At 38.5% G+C, this 20573-nt stretch overlaps 1 protein-coding gene across 6 annotated transcripts in view; it reads right to left on the minus strand.

The window, feature by feature from the left end:
* LOC111147234 (sorting nexin 13) overlaps window positions 1-3613 on the minus strand; it is a 136844-nt gene extending 133231 nt beyond the window's left edge. For all 6 annotated transcript variants that reach the window (XM_022503153.1, XM_022503151.1, XM_022503152.1 and 3 more), the window contains exon 1: window positions 969-3613. In XM_022503153.1, coding sequence (XP_022358861.1) covers window positions 969-1568 — 600 coding nt within the window. In that variant the 5' untranslated portion in view covers window positions 1569-3613. The remainder of the gene's footprint in view (window positions 1-968) is intronic.
* Between the last annotated feature and the right edge of the window lie 16960 nt (window positions 3614-20573).

Here is a 20573-nt window from a genome sequence, read left to right on the forward strand (position 1 = left end):
GGACTTCAAGCGAGTAGCTTCTAAGATATTTCCTCAAATCCACAAGCTGCAGAATTTATCTTCAGTGACGCCTACACGAGCATATACCAGTAACACATAACTGTGTTAACTTGGGTCAAGCATTTAATTAGACCAATTTAGTTCTTCCCCTTAAGGTACTGCTAGTAAAGGCAAACTCTACTTCTTCAAAAAGTCTGCTTTTTTTGCAATGGACATGAAGCACTAGAAAAGGGAAACTGATTGGCTAGTCATAGCTGCCCTACTTCCATTTCAGGTCCAAGTTTAAAAACAAAACAAAAAAACAAAACAAAACTGTTCCACAAAGGGTACCAAGGGAGCCTTAAGCAAATCAAGAGTGTAGGTGCTAAACTGAACTTCCCGATTCCTACGACTTAAAAAGGTGACAGGGTGTGAGGGGGGAGGAAGGACGGTGATATAACTGGGCTATTCAAGTGTCGCTTGAGAAAGGAGGTCCACTTCACTAAGTAGGCAAAGTAGGGGGTGGGTAAAAACCGGTCTGGCCAAGTGACAAACCCAGGATGCTGACCGAGCTTGGAAGTGGAGGGCCCTGGAGGCCAGGAACCGGAGAAGGGAGATCTCGGGCAAACCGTAAGGGAACAGGAACCAGCAGCAACGCAGAGAGACCAACGCTGCCACAGAGCAGCGTGTAAGGGGACACCACGAAGGAAGCGATGAGTTAGGTAGCGACAGCAGGAAGGTGACCAGTGCCACGGGCGACAGGCAAGTGGCAACTGCGAAAGAGGCACAGCAGCTGGAGGTGGTGGGACTCTGTTGAGTCAGCACAGCTCTTATTCAGGGGGCACTTGTAGGATCCCCGCTTCTCCTCCGGCCCCGGGGCCTTCTACAGAGGGTCAGGCCCGCGGGCGGAAGAAATGATTTTCTCGGAAGAGCTGGCGCCGGCCCCTTCCCCATTTCACAGGTAAACACTGGCCGCCGTCGCCGCTTACCTCTGTTAACATTATTACACCCCAGGGAAGTGAGCTCCTCCCTAGCCTCGCCGCATGGCAACAGCCGTAGCAGCAACGAAAACTGCCCGAGCCGCCGCCAACGGCCGGAACAGCTCCTTCAGTCTTCTCCCGGGCGGCGGCTTTACTCGGCTTCGCTGGCTTCCCCCCGGCCCGGCTGCTCGCGACGGACGCGCCGCCATCTTGGAAGAGCGACGTCCGCGTCTCTCTGCGACGTGCGCTCCCATTGGTGGGCGCAGGAGCCGCCGGCCACTCGTGACCGTCTCCATGGCGCCGGCGCGTGGGGTAGTGAAGGCGGAAGCCGCGGGGCCCACTCCGACACGGCGGTGAGGCCTCCAAAGCTGGGTTCCCAAACCCACCTGGAACTGCCGGGAGTGGAGAGCGGGCCCAGCGCAGGGCCAGTACGGGAGGCGGCGCGCGCGCCAGCGGAGCTCGCTCGTCCTCCACCGCCCGCCGGGGTAGGCCGCCTCTGGGGTGGAGAGAGACCGGCGGAGACCGAGCCTTCGACTGTTGGCGCTGCACACTTCGCGCCTCCCGGGGACAAGGCGGCCAATGTCCTGTAGTAAAACTTCCCTCTCGCATTTCCTTTGCCCACCGGCGAGCGAAGAGCAGGGTCGGCCCCCTCCGCGAATGGGGTTAATTAAATATGATCTGAAACTGCTCCCCACGCAGTCCCTGTCTTCCGGAACTTTGACAGAAACTTTCTTTTGTCCTTACCAGTCGTCAGCGAACCCTCTTCTGGGGTGCGCGACAGGTTGTAGAATTGATACCTGCATATCAGCCTTACCCACGATCCTAGCCGTTCGGACTGTCGCAGATTAGGTGATTGGCCACCACCTGCATAACAATGAGGGCTTCGTTTCGCTGCTTCTAAGAGACCTGGAAAAAAGGGGGGGAAAAAAGGAAAGCCGCTTTTGCTTTTTAACTGCCATCTCTACAGCTCTCCTGGCTTCTTGATATATTATGTTTCTGTATCAGGGTGTGCAGATTTCAGCAGCTGTCCGTATAAGTAGTGCCAACTTAAGATGGAACTGAACTCTGGCACTATGTGCATAGGAGCCCCTGAGACTGACACCATTCTGAATCTACCACTAGATGGGTTGCAATGTGTGGAATTGGAGGCAGCCACTTCTACCTGAATTTGAGTGAAAGTAGTTTACCTGAACCTGCTGTCTTAGTGTGTTATTCTGTTGTGTGTTAGAAACTAGTTTACAAGAAAATTTGAAGATTTTCATATTTGAAGTGCAGAACCCTTCCATCTCTTTTTTACACGGGTACAAAGGGGTACAATTTGGGGAAACTAACGCCAATAGTTCATTCCCCTTTCCAGAAGCTCATTCCACACACCTCTACTCCTTAACAATGTTACTATTTTAAAAAATGAAATTTACTTAACACATTACTATTATATTCTCGAAATATTAAGTGAAGGCATTACAGACTTGTGTTACTACTATTCTGTTGTGTCCTCACCAAGAAAACAAAATTGTTCATTTAGATAGACAAACACTCATTTTACTGAATTCAGCTAATGGAAGCAAAGCAGTTTTGTTGTTTTGATCTCCATCTGATACATAATTTCCATATTATTGGCTGGGCAGAATTCTGACCTCTGCAACACAATAAAATGTGTTACTGGTATTGACAGATTAAGCCATGAATAGGAAATACTATTGGAAAATAATATCTGGACTAAGATGTTAATGGAAACTAAGATACTAGAGACAACAAGGAAGCTGGAAAAAGATACTGTTCCAACCTGTAAGTAAGAAAACAGAGAAGGAGACTTATTAATATTTAAGATACCAGCTGGTGAATTAAAATTGTAATTTAGGCGTTTAGCCTTGAGTATTTATTTAACTTTTTGCACCTATTTTCCCATTCCAGGAGCAATACATTTTCACCTATTTTCACCTGTTCTAAAGGTGGTAAAGTAAGTGTAGACATAATGTGAGGTTTGTTGGTACAACAAACCTGTAATGTGACCTGAACGTGCTTTTAACATTTAAGAGTTTATCTGTAGACCTAGGAGCAAGCCAAAATCATTAGCTCCTAGTTTTCTTAGCCAGGTTCCTTTCTGTGACCTAAAAAACTTTATGCTAGCTAGCATCTCAAGTCCCTCTTCACATCCACCTCTCTGACCTCATTTCTACTAAGCACTTTGTTCCAGCTTTCCTGCTCCTATAACAGCAAGGCATGTTCTTGACTTGGGGTCTTTGCACTGACAGTACTCCATCTAGAAAGATCTTTCCACCAAATACTTGCATGGCTAGATCCCTCACCACTGTCCCATCTTTGCTCAAATGTCACCTTTTTCAAAGAAACCTACTCTGACCGTCCCATTTAAAATGTTGCCTATCCCCATCCCCCCTCCCTTGCTTCAGTTTCTTCATAACTCTTAAGCCTTCTAACGTAATTACTGTTTTCTTTCTTACTGTCTGTCTTCTCTCCATTAGAACATAACCTCCACAAGGTCAGGAATTTTTTTTGTTCTGTTCTGGTTTTTGTTCTGTTGTGATGTTTCCTCAGCACCAAGAATACTACGAATATTGCATGGAACATAGTAGACACTCAATAAGTATTTCTTAAGTGAATGGGTAAATCGTTTTCTGAAAGACCTCAAAAGGAAAAACCTTAATTAAAATCAATTTAAAACAAAATCTTTGGTGTTGGAAGGTTAATTTTTTAAAAATCAGCCATTGCGTGTTCTTACCTTGCAGTTATGGGGAGAATTACTTTTATTGTCACTAGACTGCTGAAGAAAAGTTTATGACAAAAATGTGAGCTACGCCTTTATTTTTAATGGTGGTAATGGGGTGAGGGATAAGGATAAAAAATGTTAAAAACAAATGTTACATTTATCTTGGGCATGATTTAAAATTAACATGCTGGCAAGAGAAGCAACAAACTGAATATGGTATGCCATTTCAGTGAGTTATGGAAATTGATGAATTATATAGTTGAGCAACAATGTTAAAAAATAAGCACCTAATTTGGTACAGATTACAGTTGCATTCCATGTCTTGAAAATACCCTATCAGTTGTTACAAAGGAAACCTGGAACCAGCTGATCTGAAATGCCGGCTGCTTTGGCTATCAATCAGAAATTCAAAACAAAACAATCCGTCTTAAACACATGATAAGGATATTTACGTGGCTGTTCTTGCAAAAGGTTTGATTCCCCAACAGCAGTGTCCAATCTGTCCAATTAACACAGGAAGGGATGACGAAAAGAGGTCAGAGGCAAAAATCAAGTGCGTGACCCTTTTAAATAGGCCAATGCCAGTGATCTCTTAACCTCCAAGCAGCAATTTGGAATACCTAGTTTGCCTACTTTTTCGTTTTAAAAACAGATTTAAAAAACTCTTCTACATATTCAGATTGTTACAAATTAGCTAAAATTCCTTTTGAGAAACTGGGAACATACAGCATCAACCTTCCAAGCAAGCACATCTATCATACAGTTGTTATATCTTAATCTTTTGGTTTTTTTAAGCCATTTCATTAACTCCAGTTTCTTCATAATACCATTATCATCAGTGTCAACTACCACTGCTACTGAACATTAAAGAGTACTATGCATTCATTAACAATACCCAATCTCAAAGCCAGCGAATCAGTATTGAAGTAATGCATTGCCAACAGAGGAGACACATTGTAAGAACAGACAACAGCAGGATATCCTGATTCTTTGTTACAGCTTTGGTAGGGCGACAGTAAGCAGAAATCGCAGGGCATTTAAGAGTGATCTGAAGTCTAGCTTCAAATAGCCCAGCTTGTGCTTTTTTCTCTTACATAGTATTTTTTGAGGAAATACTTAGGCAACTCAAGCCTAAGAAACTGAAACAGAGATAACATGAAGCTTTGCTAACAATAGATGCAGCCGTAGCAGAATAATAATGTTCACATTTCAGAAGTATGAAGAGATCACTGGCAACGTCAGTCAATATTTATTGAAACAAATATTTTTTCACCACAAAAATTAGACCTACGGCACTTTTCAAACCCTTAATTCTCAGTTATGAATACAGGCCAGGTGCTATGGGAGATATTTTGCAGATACTATGCTTAACAATTGAAGAAGGCTATCATAGTAGATCTTATTACCCTTTGAGGCCATGACAAATTTAATGAGTGGCCCCAAGTCACCAGTCAAAGGTATAAACTATCAACATCATTTATCACTGTTGATGTTGACTTTAGTCAACCTGGCTGAGACAGTGTTTGTCAGATTTCTCTGCTACAAAGTTACTATTTTTTCCCCTTTCCATACCATTACACTCCTTGGAAGGAAGTCACTGTTAGCAGCCCCCACACAAGGAGCCCAGAATTGAGCTCCTTCTCGTTGAGGGGGGAATATCTACTTAAATTATTTGGAATTATTTTGCATGGGAAATGTGTCTCTTCTCCATTTTTTATCAATGCAATCATTTATTTATATGAGTTTGGACTCATAGATATTTATTTTGTACTCCGGGTTAAATCCAACACTTTTGTATTTTGTGGGAATTGTCCCAGCTTTGGGAATTTTTAGTTGCCCTATGTCCTCTTAATATACTCATATCAATGGGGGATAGTTTTTTGTTTGTTTTTTGAGGACTTTCTTTCTACAGGATACTCTAGATACTATAAAATGCTCCAGGGTCATTATACCCAAGTTCTAGAATCAGCCATTTCTCTAAGGAATTTCCATTCCTTTATTGAAGATTAGAAAACAAGATCTAGGCACCAGGTGTGTTCTTTGCTACTTAGGGTGTCCTTTCTTTTCATCCCTTGCAACTGTTAAAGCAAGGAAATATGTGTGTGTACATTAATCCATATATACACCCATCTATACATATTTCTGTATGTAACCATCTGTATTTAAGCTAAACATGAGTTCATACTGATGTCTCCTAACTCTAACCCATTAACAGTGAATCATTCTAGCCTTCCCCTTTGCTTATCCGTAAATTCCCACTCCAACAGTGGGAAACCTAGTTCCTACCGCTTGCCATCCGTTTATTTAGTTGTTTAATCTAAGTATACATGCATAGCATTATCAGAATTGTTAACCCTTGGGCAACAACCTGATCAACTAGAATACAGTGTCTAGAAACAATTCCTCTTGCCTTTAATCTTACTAATTTCAGTTATTTCCAAAGTTGCTTAGATCAGCTACCTTTCCCCCTACTGCCTTCAGTGATGTAGTTTCACACATTTGTAATACATTTAGATTCTTCTGTAGCATGCTACTCTCTTTTTGAGATTCCCCCAACCTCCCAAATGATTTGATTTTTTTTCTCATTTGGATATAATAAGTTTCACTCTTTGTGCTTTTTGACAACTACTTAACATCATATCATACAGAATAGCTTCACAGGCCTAAAACATGAAAGAAAAATACATGATGAAATTTCTTTTACATTTTTATCTATAGACCCAAACAACTGATGATTTTACAGAAGAAACTTCACTTGGATATAGAGATACTAAAAAAGATACACACATATATATTTCATATACTAAATATATAATTCTCTGTAATACCTAATATTAAGTTTTTGCCATATGCCAGCCTCTGTTCTAAGTGCTTTACAACAATGGTATAAAGTTAAATAACAAAATGTTATTATTCACATTTTACAAATGATGGAACTGAGGCCCAGAGAATTACATTTTTTAGCTCAAGTTTGTACAACTAGTAGTAAAGTTGATATTTAATGAAAAAATTAAATATATACATACATGTATGTATGTATGTGTGTATATATGTATAGCCCATATGGTTATGTAATTTAGAATTATATGTGTGCATAAACTGTATCTTCAAGTATATTAAATTAGTTAACTTTAAAAATTATACATTTTAAATAATCATGTCCCCAGTTTCTTACGTGAATCATAAGAACTGTAACTATCCTTTGACCTCCTGTTTTTGCCATCAGCCAAAGGAGGAAATGAGAAAAGGAATCAGTGCTCATGGACAGAACCTAATATGTCCCCATATTTAAGGCTTACCTCAGCTAGTTCCATTTTTACAAGTAAGGGTGAAATCAGAGACTGCTATTATGTTGTGCCCTACTTTACTGACCTAACAAGTAAGGTGAAAAAATAAGATTATCCTAAAAATTATTATTGTTTTAAAATGGCAGTATATTGTGTTTATTGGCACAAAATTAATTTGACCTGCCTTCACTCTTGCATATATGGTGATCTTTCTGTTTCAAATAAAGATTTCAAATTTATGGGGCGCCTGGGTGTCTTGGTTGGTTAAATGTCTGCTTTTGGCTCAGGTCATGATCCCTGGGATCGAGCTCAGCGTCAGGGGAATCTGATTCTTCCTATCTCTCTACCCTTCCCCCTGCTTGTGCTCTCTCTCTCTCTCTCAAATAAATAAAATCTTTTTTAAAAGTTTCAGGGCACCTGGGTGGCTCAGTCAGTTAAGCATCTGCCTTTGGCTCAGGTCATGATCCCAGACTCCTGGTATCAGACTCACATCAGGCTCACTGCTTGGCAGGGAGTCTGTTTCTCTCTCTGCCCCTCACCTCACTCATGCTCTCTCTCTAGCTCTCTCTCAAATAAATAATAACATTTTTAAAAATATTTTTAAAATTTTCAAATTTAAACCTGTTAGTAATAGATATACACACAATTAAGTTGAAAAGATATTAGACCTATAACCTTTCATATTGGCTGCGGAAGAAAATGAATAACAGCCTGAGAAGATTTACACTATGGTCCTGTCTTTACTATTGAATAGGATTAAACTTTGGAAATGAAAATCTATCATTTGTCGAGTTTAGTGTCTTCCTCTGTAAACTTAGGTTAAACATATAACTAGATTAATACTAATATACTAATATACTGTGTACACAGTGTTATTTGAAATGTTGGGCAATGTCTTGTGGTTCAAGATCAAATGTTTTATAAGGTTTTTTCAAGGTTAAAACTTATGATACCAAATAAGTTGCAGTTCATTTTCCTATCACTTTCCTTCAACAAACTTATTCATCATCACCTTTTTCAAAAAACCTTGCTTCAGAGCAGAGGCATACTCTGCTGTGAGCTATTATGTGAATGGTAATGATCTCCTTGAATTACCACCTTTCTACTTAAAATGAGAGACCTCCTACCTTATAACAGTCATGCATGTAAATATCCACAAACAGAGAAATCAGCAAACATGTAAAGAAAAGTTCTGCTCTATAAAAAACAAAGTGAGTAGACAAATAAAAGGAATGTGAAATCAGGCTATTCATTCTTGAAATCTATAGGATATTCACCTAATTTGGTTGGATAAGATTTATCCTGTTCACTAAATCAGCAAAATGCAGAGGGCTTCACATTTGATTTTTAAAAATAGATGTCCTTTTTGGGTTTTCCTGTTGCTGGGGAAGTGTTCTTTCTGTTGCTAACAGAGCTAAATGTTCTGCTTTGAATGGGAAATGTTTGTTTTTATTGGGAGGAGTAGCAGAAGGATGAATGAAGGAATCCTTTTTTTTTTTTTTCCATTAACTGTGTTTCTCTAAGTGAAATATCTGCCTTCTGGGTAAAGGCATATGATTGGTTATTTACCAGAGAATCCTTTAATAGAATCATGAAACTTGTCTATTTGTTTACACATTATTTTATTCAGTAAAGCTTAAATGGTCTATTAAAATAGTAAAGGTTTCAGGGTTATAGAATTTGTATCGAGACATTTATTACCACTGAACTTACAGTGGTTGGAAGGTACAAAGAAGACATTTATCATTTTCACATTTTTGCCTGGTGTAATTTAGCTTCAGAAAAAGGGGTAAGGGAAGAAATAAATAAGATGGGGTTTTCCTGTCAAGTTTTAGGGTCACATAATTAAAATACAAGCCATCTTGCTCTTCAGCTCTATATATTATTGTTTGTACTGTTTAGAGCAGGAAACTGATAGAGGAGATACCACAGGCAAGCGAATACGTACAAAATATTACTTTAGTATACACTGTGCTTAAAACTGCATGAAAAAAAAAAAATGACCATTCTGGCTGTCCTCAGCTTAAGAATTACAGAATCATTTTTAATGTAATTTTGTTACCCCAAAGTTAAATTCTATACTATCACTCTTAATTGTGTTGTACTACTCAGTGAAAGACTGTTGATTCCCTAAGCAAGAGTTTTTACTTTGTTTCAAGCTGGGTCTGATTAATTCATCAAATGTGTTCTTCATGGTTCTGCCAGAAATTTTGGTTACACTGAAACTTTATGATGTGAAAATATAATTGAGTTTCTGTCTTCCAAATTTTATTTTTGTCTTTAGAAGCAAGTTGTTAATCTATGAACCATCAGCTTTTGGGAAGAAGGGAATATTTCATAACATCTCTCTAAATCTTCTATGGCAGATGATGATGTGTTGACCTAATCATTTCATTTTCCTCTGGGCATTAGGAAAGATTACAAATCCTGCCTATCTAGGTGGGGTCATGTAACTAGCTCAGGTCAATGGAATGTAGCAATCCCGTTCTCTCTCCATTTTCCAAGGTGACCTTTGGATGCTACTGGTGGAGATACCAGACTCCTGAAATGGAAAGAACCATACAGGACAACCCATCTACTAGATTCAAAAAGAAAAACCTTAGGACTTTCATGAGTGACAAGTACTTTTATTGTGGGCTGTTGTTACCACACCTAGGAATATATGTCACAAATAAAACACTTTTTAACTCTACTTACTGAGAGTAGAAATTGTCTAACCTGAGAAATCCTCACCTTCTCTTCTGCCCTCCAGCTTCCAGGACCAGGGGACTATTTTAAGGGATAGGGCTTAAGCTGATCCTCAACAGTTACACTGGGTTTTAAGGAGAACTGCTTCATCAAATCATGACCTGGGTATTATAATTAAACAGCTGCATCTCTCTCTCTCTCTCACACACACACACACGCACACACACACGCACGCACACACACACAGAGATTTCTGGGAGAGGTGGACAGGCTGAAGACTGAAAATGCTGGTCCGTCTGGTCTACTTAGAAAATAAAACCAGGGAAGTTAATGGAAGAGGGAAAAGAGTGAATAAGAGACAGACATGAGTCAGAATGAAGGACAGGTTGCTCCTAAAATACTGAGAGCCTTCCCAGAGAGTTTTGGTAGCCGTTATCCAAGGATGAGGAAAATTGGGAACTAAAGAGGTGGTACAGTCAGCTGTTTGGCTCAGGCATTGCATCAAAGAATGACGTTGGTGAATTGGACTATGGGGCAAGTTTTGCCTGGGGATATCTTCAGGCACTCCTTAACCTGACAGGAGTCTCCCACACTGAAAGTTCACTGAGAAACAGGGAAACGAATGTTACTACACACCTCCTCTGTGCCAGGTGCCTTATGTACCTTGTAACCTTCGAACTTCATGGTAAGTATTGTTAGCCCCATATTTAAAATGAGGAAATTGAGGCTCAAAAGTTGATTGAATTTGCCTCAGAGTTCTCTGTTAATACATATCAATTTGAATCTAGACTTTTCTGATTTGAAATTTACTCTTTTTTCTACTATACCACCCACAAACTCAGCTGTAGATCTAGGAGTTAATATATGCTTTGAATGTCAAAAAGAAAATGAAACAAAACAAAAAAACCTGCCTGTTTTTCTCAAGAAACTTCTAATTTTTTTGTTTTTTTGTTTTTTTTATATAAGATTTTATTTTTTTTGACAGAGAGATAGAGAGCACAAGCAGGCGGAACAGCAGGCAGAGGGAGAGGGAGAAGCAGGCTCCCCATTGAGTAAGGAGCATGATGCCGGACTTGATCCCAGGACCCTGGGATCATGACCTGAGCCAAAGGCAGACACTTAACTGCCTGAGCCACCCAGGCACCCCTATTTTCTGGCTTTGTTTGTTTGTTTGTTTGTAGTCTAGATTTCATGAGAATCTCTTGGAATAAACTGTAATTAATATAACAATAACTTGTTTTTCCAGTTTGCATACTCCCCCGCACTCATATAAAAAGAGACAAGGGTTTGAACCCTATAGAGTTTTATCCAATTTCTTCTGTTAACTAGTCAAAATCTAACCATAGTTCTAGTCTAATGTAAACACACTTTACCTCTCCTGATAGTAAAAGTGAGTTTCACATTTTTATTGAATTTTTCTCATTGATTGACATGCATTATACATTCAGCTAATCTCTCCAAGCCCACTTGAGGCCTCTTTATCATTAACAACTTATGATTGTTATGTCTGTCTCATACCTATTGGCCTCTGCCTCCCACCGTGCTTATGCTGTAACCTGAGAGTATCTAGTCCATTTCTTTCACTCTGCCTCCCTTTCTAAGTGCAGTGTCAGACTTAAGCTGTGTCCGTTCTGTTCTCCTTCATAACTCACCCTCAGAGACCTGTGCTTTTCTGTTCTCCTAGACCAGTTGCATCCCCTCTCCTTTATCTGTATCTGACATTGGTAAGTCTACCATTAATCAACAACTCTTCTCTCTCCTTAGACTGATCCCTAGTCCCTAAAGTAGCCCTGTGTCCACGGTCGCAGGCTTCCTCTGAGCCTCACTCCAACTGAAAGGGAAGACCTGTGATCAGTAACAGGTAAGTCCCAGTAAGAACCAAACACAAGGGACAAACTGTGCATTACCTTCAGCAGCAGGCCTACTTTGCTGCAGCACATGGACATTTACGAGAACGTACGTCCAGAGTTGATTTGCCAGGTCCCATTTTTGACGGTGCGGATGCCAAACGTAAGTTCGTTTTCTTTTCTTTTCTTTTTTTTTAACGATTTTATTTATTTATTTGACAGACAGAGATTATAAGTAGGCAGAGAAGCAGGCCGAGAGAGATTGAGAAGCAGGCTTCCTACTGAGCAGAGAGCCCAGTGCAGGACGCGATCCCAAGACCCAGGGATCATGACCTGAGTCGAAGGCAGAGGCTTTAACCCACTGAGCCACCCAGGTGCCCCGAAAGTTCATTTTCAGTCATTTCTGATATTTCTGCTAAGCTCCAGATTATCTTTCCCTTATTTATTAGGGAATAAATTACCCCTTTTCTTTTGAACCAATTCCTTGGAAACATGATCGGAACACTGTATCTCATCTAATCATATGCTTTGCTTTGCTTTGCTTATTTTAAGAAGGACACTACAATGTTTGCTAATTAAAACTAGTAGGTTTTTACAATAACACAAGGTTTAACAGTAACACGTTTTACTCAACATCAAAGACAAAATAATTACTAAATAACACAATTACTATCTAAGTTTCAATATAACTTATTCAGCAATTGCTCTCATTTATCCATTTCATTTATTGATTTAAAGCACATGAGAGCTTTGAGTTGCCAGAGAGCTGCTAAGCAGATGCTTTTCCATCCAATGTTAAATATGTATAAAGTAAAATATCAAAAGTGTTTCTCATTGTTATTTTCCTTCATTCCTACATTTTGTCCAAATTACATTCTCTGAAAGATAGCAGTAGATCTGAGATAAACAGTGTATTCCTAGTATTCATTGTTCCACTTGGTCAACTATAATTTTTTAGCTGATTATTAGATTATGAAAGATTCTGATCAAGTTTATAATGTGATGAAATAAATGGAAGTGAGATTTTAATCACACACATCAATGAAGGAACAGAAAAGGCTTGTGGAGATCTGCTTTGGCTTCCTTTTCTAAATAAAATCTAAAGCTTATAGAAATTACACTTTTTTAAAGTGTGATAAAATAAGCGCTCAATCACTGACCCTAATAAAAGAGAAAATGGGGGCGCCTGGGTGGCTCAGTGGGTTAAAGCCTCTGCCTTCGGCTCGGGTTGTGGTCCCAGGGTCCTGGGATCGAGCCCCGCGGGGAGCCTGCTTTCCTCTCTCTCTCTGCCTGCCTCTCTGCCTACGGGTGATCTCTGTCTGTCCAATAAATAAATTTTAAAAAAAATAATAAAAATAAAATAAAAGAGAAAATGAATTTAAAAGTCGGAAGTGGTGAATAATCTAAAACTTGTCAAACTATAACGGAAAGCCATTCAAATTTGAGATTGTCTAATACAGAATATTCACCCTGCTCTATTTATTGAGTATATTGTTTTAGAGAAATCATAGTGACGCCAAAGCAGATCTTAATTTCACACATTAGCTTTCTATTTTACAGTAACTTCAAGTTAGTATTTCTTACCTATCCTTTTCTTCATGAAAGTCTTGCAAACCATCAGTAATGGTATGCTGGAGCTGATTCAAATGGAATCATGCATGAGCGACAGTGGTTAAAATTCTTGGAATTTTACTAGCCAATTTTTAGATAGAATCATTTTTAAAAATTCAAGTGTGTAAACTTATAATTGGATAAATAATGTATAACACAAAGCTCATAAATACTCAAAAATCTCTACTTCCTAATTATTTTACTACTCCCTACTATTATCTATGTTTTCAAAGTCATTTATGTTTATTTTGTGGCAAAACTATTATGGAGTAGTGTGCTACTTCACATCTCTCAACTCTTTGTTCATTGACATACCAGAGATAGCTTAAAACCAGCTGTGGAGGGAATATTTAGGAAATTGAAAAATACTACAAAATCAAGACCTGGGTTACTGTTTTCTCTCATTTTCTAGAGTTAAGGAAGCAATCAAAACATGTTAATAATTCATATTAAACCTAAAAGGTATGATGACCAACTGTTACATTGTGTTACTTTTTTAAATTTTTTAATTTTTTAAAAAAGATTTTATTTATTTATTTGACACAGAGAGAGAGAACACAAGTAGGCAGAGAGGCAGGTAGAGAGAGAGGGGAAACAGGCTTCCTGCTGAGCAGAGAGCCCAATGCAGGGCTCAATCCCAGGATCCTGAGATCATGACCTAAGCTGAAGGCAGAGGCATAACCCACTGAGCCACCCAGGCGCCCCATCCAACTGTTACATTGTGACTCACACACACACACAACTGAGAAACTACTCTTCTGTCATTCCAAAACTATATCCAATTCAGCAAAGAAGTTGCTCACACTATTGACAAATGAATGAAATTCTGACATCTTACTTGTTAAAGAAAAAGAAAATATCAACCTGTTTTCATTCACCAAACCTTGTCTGTCAATTGCAATCACAGTTTAGTGAGGATATAAGAATTCAACAAAAATAAAAAAAAATTTAGAAGAGAATTAATTGGCTATAAGCAAGTAATAATAATATTAAACTTTGTATCATTTTTAGTAAATTGTGTGCCACTCATTTTTGTATCAGTAAAGTACATGATAAATTTATATGCATCTATAAATATATGCATACGTTTTTCCCCCAAAGCACCAGTTTACCAGCTTGCCACTCACTGTCCAGCAGTGACGCTCTCTGACCCCCTTCACACAGTCTCAGTTTTCCCACTGGTTGTCAGCTTATTCCCCTTCTCCTCCAGATTCTTGATGCTGGGACCCAGGGATGTTGGTTATAGTGTTTAAGGTTAAGGGAGACTCTGCCTCCCTTGCCACAGAGGTGGACATGGAACTTGCACTTGATTAATTTGAGCAATGGTGATTTGGAATTGACAAGTGATATAAGCAGGTATAGGGTCCCTTTCTGGCTTTGATACTGTGGATGCCCAGGATTGGTGTTTTTCCTGGGGTTGCTAAGCAGGATCTGCTGGCGGGTATGTTCTCTACCACATAATAAGGCAACTCTGCAGAGCAGGAGAAAATGACATTAACGGGTGCCTGGGGGCTCAGTCAGTTATGCATCTGCCTTCAGCTCAGGTCCCAATCGACCCCTGCATCGGGCTCCCTACTCAAAAAGAGGCCGCCTTCTCCCTCTCCTTCTGCCTGCTGCTCCCCCTGCTTGTGCTCTCTCTCTGTGTCAAAGAAATAAATAAAATCTTAAAAAAAAAAAGAAAGAAAATGACATTAATATGTCAAGAGAGGTAGAGACAAGCAGAAGCGAGCAGCAGAAAGAATATATTCCTGTGATGCTGAGTTTACAGATCCTGTTCTTCCTAGATACGTTACTTCCTGTTGCCATTTCTTCATTTCTGTGAATTATTCAGTATCTTCCTAGATACATGAACCAATACATTTATCTTTCCCTTAATATAAACTGGTTTTCTCTTCATTTGTAATATTAGAACCCTGACGAATACAAATCCTTGTGCAGTAAATGGGCAGGCTTCAGTAAGTCTGCAAAACTGCCTGAAATTGTATGCAAGATATCATGTTTGTGTTTAAATGCCTTTTGCATGCGCTGCGCCGCGCCCTCCCACCCCAAATAGGGTTTATAGCTTGTCTCAGATTCAAAAAAAGACCTGTAAGCCCACAAAAGCTCACTTAAGTTAATGTGAATCAAAATAAAGTGAGCACATAGCTCGCTTGTCAGGATTTGCTCAGAATATATCATACCAAGGTGGCTACATTCACCTGAGTATGGAATGGAATCTGTCTTTGCCTGATGTTTTTAACCTAGATTTTAAGGCTTTCTAAGAGCTTTAACCAAAGACACTTATTTTTCATTTAATTCCTCCCTTGTTACTTTCTTCACATACCAGCCTATTTGTATATGTGTGATACCGTTAGCATACTTCTCCAGGGAGTAAAATGCAAGACACTTGTTATTCATTTGATGTGTGAAACATCAAGGAAGATGAACATCTAATAAGAAGCCAGTATCTATATTCTATACAAACCTTTAAACATGACTTCTATCTACTTTTAGAAATAACTTTCTAGGAAGTAATATTATGCATGAAATTCAAATTTGATAAATGTATCTCAGATGTTTTAAGGTTACTTTCAAAAAGAATTCTGGGTTAAGAAGCCAGTGAAATTAAGCTACAGGGCAGAAAGAATCTTTCTTGGGACAAATTAAAACTGGACTCAATATAAATGAGAGAATAGTAAAATATAAGAAATCCATCTTGTTCTCTTGTGGTGCTAGCTATCAAGTGGAAAATAATTGTGTTTGATAAAAAGCAAAATAAAGTGTTCCCAATACTATACATTCAATACCTTTACTTCAGAAAACACTAAAGCAATTTCATAGGATGATTTTTGTCTAAAAAAGTAATTTATTGCTTGGATAAGCATGACACAGAAGGCTGTGCAGGCCCCACTCACCTAACTGAAGCAATATTCTGTCAGCCTTTGTAAGAGTTTTGTTTGATTGTACCTATTGCACTCAAAGAAATTATTTAAATCTCACTTAAAATATAGTGGATGCAATAAAGTAATATAGTCAAGATTTCTTTGAAAATAAATTTGGTTTGAAAATTAAAATGTGGCACACTGAAGCTTCTAAAAACTGAAAACATTTTATCATCAGAGTCAGTAGACAACAATATAAATATCCTGTCAAGGCTGAAGTGAATCGTGTTTAAGGCTTATACTGAAAACAACTAGACCAAGATATCAGGTTTAATTGGTAAGTCTAGTAATGAGAGCTCAGGAGCTAAAACTATCAAATTAACTGGCCCACTTCCAGAAACAATCTTACTACATTTAAACTTTACTTTCAGTTGAAATTTAGTGTTGCTTCTTTAAATCATATTAACCCTTAAGTTACCCGTTGAGAATGGTTAATCAATGCACAGAAAGAAATTCTATCCTCGGTTCTAAGGCTACAGTACGTTATATCTATTTAATGGGTAGTTGAGCTAGTCTGATCTTTAAGGCTACCTCATGTTCTTGGAGTCTAGATTGACTTCACAAATATTTCTTATGCTATTGACTCTAATATTAACCCAAATTTGTGTACAAATTGATTGATAAATAAACATGATGTGGAAAGTTTTGAAGGCTCTGATCACCAAGGAGAAACAATATTTTGTCACTCTATAATATACAGCTAAAAGAAAGGTTTGGGCACAATAAGATTAAGGGATTGGCCCCAGGGTGTTCCTGACCACGGAAGTCAGATTTTCATCACAACTCAATATAGGAGAAGTGCAAATTCACATGGCTGTAGGTGTTGAGCTCCAAGAATACAAAGTTAGACATAAAACAATCTGTGTGGGGGACAGGAAATATGTGACTCATTATTCTTTATCATCTACTTATTAATATTATTTATTTCTTCCATAAGATGCCTTAAACTGATATTGAAAGTAGTAACTTATCCCAAACTAAACAATAACCATGAGCAATTCCCAAAGTGACTGTCCCTCCGACCAACGAGATGGACTGAGAGACTGCAAATCATCTAAACATTGCCCCAGTTCAAGCTGAAGGACATAAGATGACAAAGATTTAACCCATTATGTCTACTTTTTTAAAATTCCACAGTCCATTTCAGGTTTAAAATTCCATCCCTTCTTTTTCCAAAAGTTTCATTTCTATCCTTCACCCCAGACATTAGTACCATCTTTTATACCTCCCTCCAAATTTGAAAGTAGCTAAGAGATTAAAAAGAATAAAGCCAATAGGTGCTGAGAGGAAAAATATGGGTCTCAGAGTCGGTTTGAGGTAGGTATAGAATATTTAAAATCTTAGTGTAAACCCCTTAGCAAAAGTAAGAGTATTTTTTCGCTCTTAAAAATGTTTATTTTGCATAATTTTGTTTATTAGACAGCTGATTGGTCTCTGATGATAAAATAATTATGAAAACACCAGGAATTGACAAGTGAATTAGATTGCTTGCCATAGTCCATATGGCTATGGTTGAAAATAGGACGTGGGGTGAGAAAGAGAAAGGGTGGGAAATTTACAATTTCTGTAGGTCATCATGGTTTTTCCAGTCAGTCACTATCGATAAAAGTCAATTTTGAGTTATTTTAAAAAGGAAAGATTAATAGATAGCGCTATAGGATGTAATTTTATATAACTTAACAGTAAATATTTTATTAACTCTCTAGATAAAGGTAACTGTCAGGAAAGATACCAGTGATGGAACACTTTTTATAATGTAATACTTATATTGTATGCAATCATTGGTTTGTAGAGCTTTCTCCTCTACTAAATTAAGCTCCTTGAAGGAAAGAAGACTCTCTTTGTATCCACGGGTGCTACACAAAATGGGACTCAAATATTTATGCAGTTGATTAATTACTTACCTTATATTTTTATGGAGCATATGCTCAAATGAGAGTTATATTCAAATCATTTTTGAAGCTTTTTATAAAGCAGATGTTCAGGAATCAGACACAAACTTACAAATGTTTAAAAAGCTCTGTAAGGAACAACATATCAGATAAAGGGCTAGTATCCAAAACCTATAAAGAACTTATCAAACTCAACACCCAATGAACAAATAATCCAATCAAGAAATGGGCAGAGGACATGAACAGACATTTCTGCAAAGACATCCAGATGGCCAACAGACACATGAAAAAGTGCTCCACATCACTCAGCATCAGGAAATACAAATCAAAACCACATGAGATACCACCTCACACCAGTCAGAATGGCTAAAATTAACAAGTCAGGAAAGGACAGATATTGGCAAGGATGCAGAGAAAGAGGACCCTCCTACACTGTTGGTGGGAATGCAAGCTGGTGCAACCACTCTGGAAAGCAGCATGGAGGTTCCTCAAAAAGTTGAAAGTAGAGCTACCCTATGACCAATCTCACTATTGGGTACTTACCCTAATGATACAACCGTAGTGATCTGAAGGGGCACATGCATGCGAATGGTTATAGCAGCAATGTCCACCAAAGCCAAACTATGCAAAGAACCTAGATGTCCATCAACAGATGAAGGGATAGAGAAGATGTGGTATATATATACAATGGCATACTATGCAGCCATCAAAAGAAATGAAATCTTGCCATTTACAATGACGTGGATGGAACTAGAGGGTATTATGCTTAGCAAAATAAGTCAATCAGAGAAAGACAATTATCATATGATCTCCCTGATTTGAGAAAGTTGAGAGGCAATGTGGGGGATTTGAGGGTAGGAAAAGAATAAATGAAACAAGATGGGATCGGGAGGGAGACAAACCATAAGAGACTCTTAATCTCACAAAACAAACTGAGGGTTGCTGGGGGGAGGGGTGTAGGGAGAGGGAAGTGGGGTTATAGACATTGAATTGGGGAAGGTATGTGCTATGGTGAGTGCTGTGAAGTGTGTAAACCTGGCGATTCACAGGCCTGTACCCCTGGGGCTAATAATATATGTTAATTTAAAGAATTAAAAAAATTAAAAAAAAAAAAAAGGCTCTGTTAGGGGGTGCCTGGGTGGTTCAGTCAGTTAAGCATCTGGCTTTGGCTCAGGTCATGATCCCAGGGTCCTGGAATGGAGCCCTGCATTGGGCTCTCCGCTCAATGGGGAGCCTGCTTCTCCTTCTCCCTCTGCCTGTAGCTCCCCCCACCCCGCTTTGTGCCCTCTCTCTCTTTGTCAAATAAATAAATAAAATCTTTACAAAAAAATAAAAATAGGAGCGCCTGAGTGGCTCAGTGGGTTAAGCCTCTGCCTTTGGTTCAGGTCATGATCTCAGGGTTCTGGGATTGAGACCTGCATCAGGCTCTCTGCTCAGCAGGGAGCCTGCTTCCCCCGCCCCCTCTTCCTACTTGTAATCTCTCTCTCTGTCAAATAAATAAATAAAATCTTTTTTAAAAAATTAAAAAAAAAATAAAAAGTTCTGCAAATTGATACACCTTTCTGTAATATGTTGAGAATATAGAGAACCACCAAAGTCAGGAATAAGGCAAGGATATCTATAGCTCCACTAGTGTTAATCTTGGAGTAGAGGTATTAATGAATTCAGTTATATAAGAGAGAATAAGCAGAAGTATAAGAATTGAGAAAGAGTAAAACTATATCCAATGACATATAGTCTGTATACCTAGAACATAGAAGAGAATCAGTTCTAACAAAAATAAGAAAAACCATCTAATAAGGTAGCAGATATTAAATTACATTAACATATAAAAACCGATAGCTTTCACAGATAGAAACATAACCACTTAAAATCAATAATTGGGGGTGCCTGGGTGGCTTAGTCAGTTGAGCAGTTGGCTCTTGGTTTCAGCTCAGGTCATGAGCTCAGGGACAAGGGATCGTGTCCCGTGTTGCTCTCCACCTTCAGTGTGGAGTCGCCTTGAGGTTCTCTCCCTCTCCTCCATCCCCCTCTGCTGCTCAAGTGCTCTCTCTTTCTCTCTCTCTAAAAAAAAAATAAAATAAAATATTTTTTAAAATCTATACTTGATGAAAAATATTTATAATAGCAATAAAAAGATAAATGCTTGAAATAATCATAACATAGCTAAGCCTATGTAAAGAAAACCTTGAAATACTCTTAAATTCAAAAAGTAGACCTGAAGAAAGGGAAAGGCATCCCTTATTTTTTGATAAAACAACTCAATATCATGAAGATGTGAATTCTCTCCAAGTTAATATACAAATTTAATTTGATCCCTATTAATATTATTAATAAAAATACTCTGAAGTTATTTTTTTTTCTGTTTTTGTTTTGATGAAAATAGGCTGACTTTAAAGTTCATATGGGAAGATAAACATTCAAGAATAGCTAGGAAAACGCTAAATAAAGAAAATGTAATGAGTGAGGACTTGCGCTTTCCTGTATATACTGTTTATACTGTGATGTCATGTGGACTCTTGTGTTGCCTGCCATCTTTATTATTACTGCACAATTGACTCTCCTCAAATAATGACTCCAGTTAGAGCCAAGCCCAGTGATTCTTTCAACTTTGTATTTTGGACTAGTAGCCTGGCTTCT

This window comes from Enhydra lutris, unplaced genomic scaffold (assembly GCF_002288905.1).
Source record: "Enhydra lutris kenyoni isolate GAN:26980312 unplaced genomic scaffold, ASM228890v2 scaffoldscaffold16, whole genome shotgun sequence".
In the NCBI taxonomy this organism is placed as follows: domain Eukaryota; kingdom Metazoa; phylum Chordata; class Mammalia; order Carnivora; family Mustelidae; genus Enhydra; species Enhydra lutris.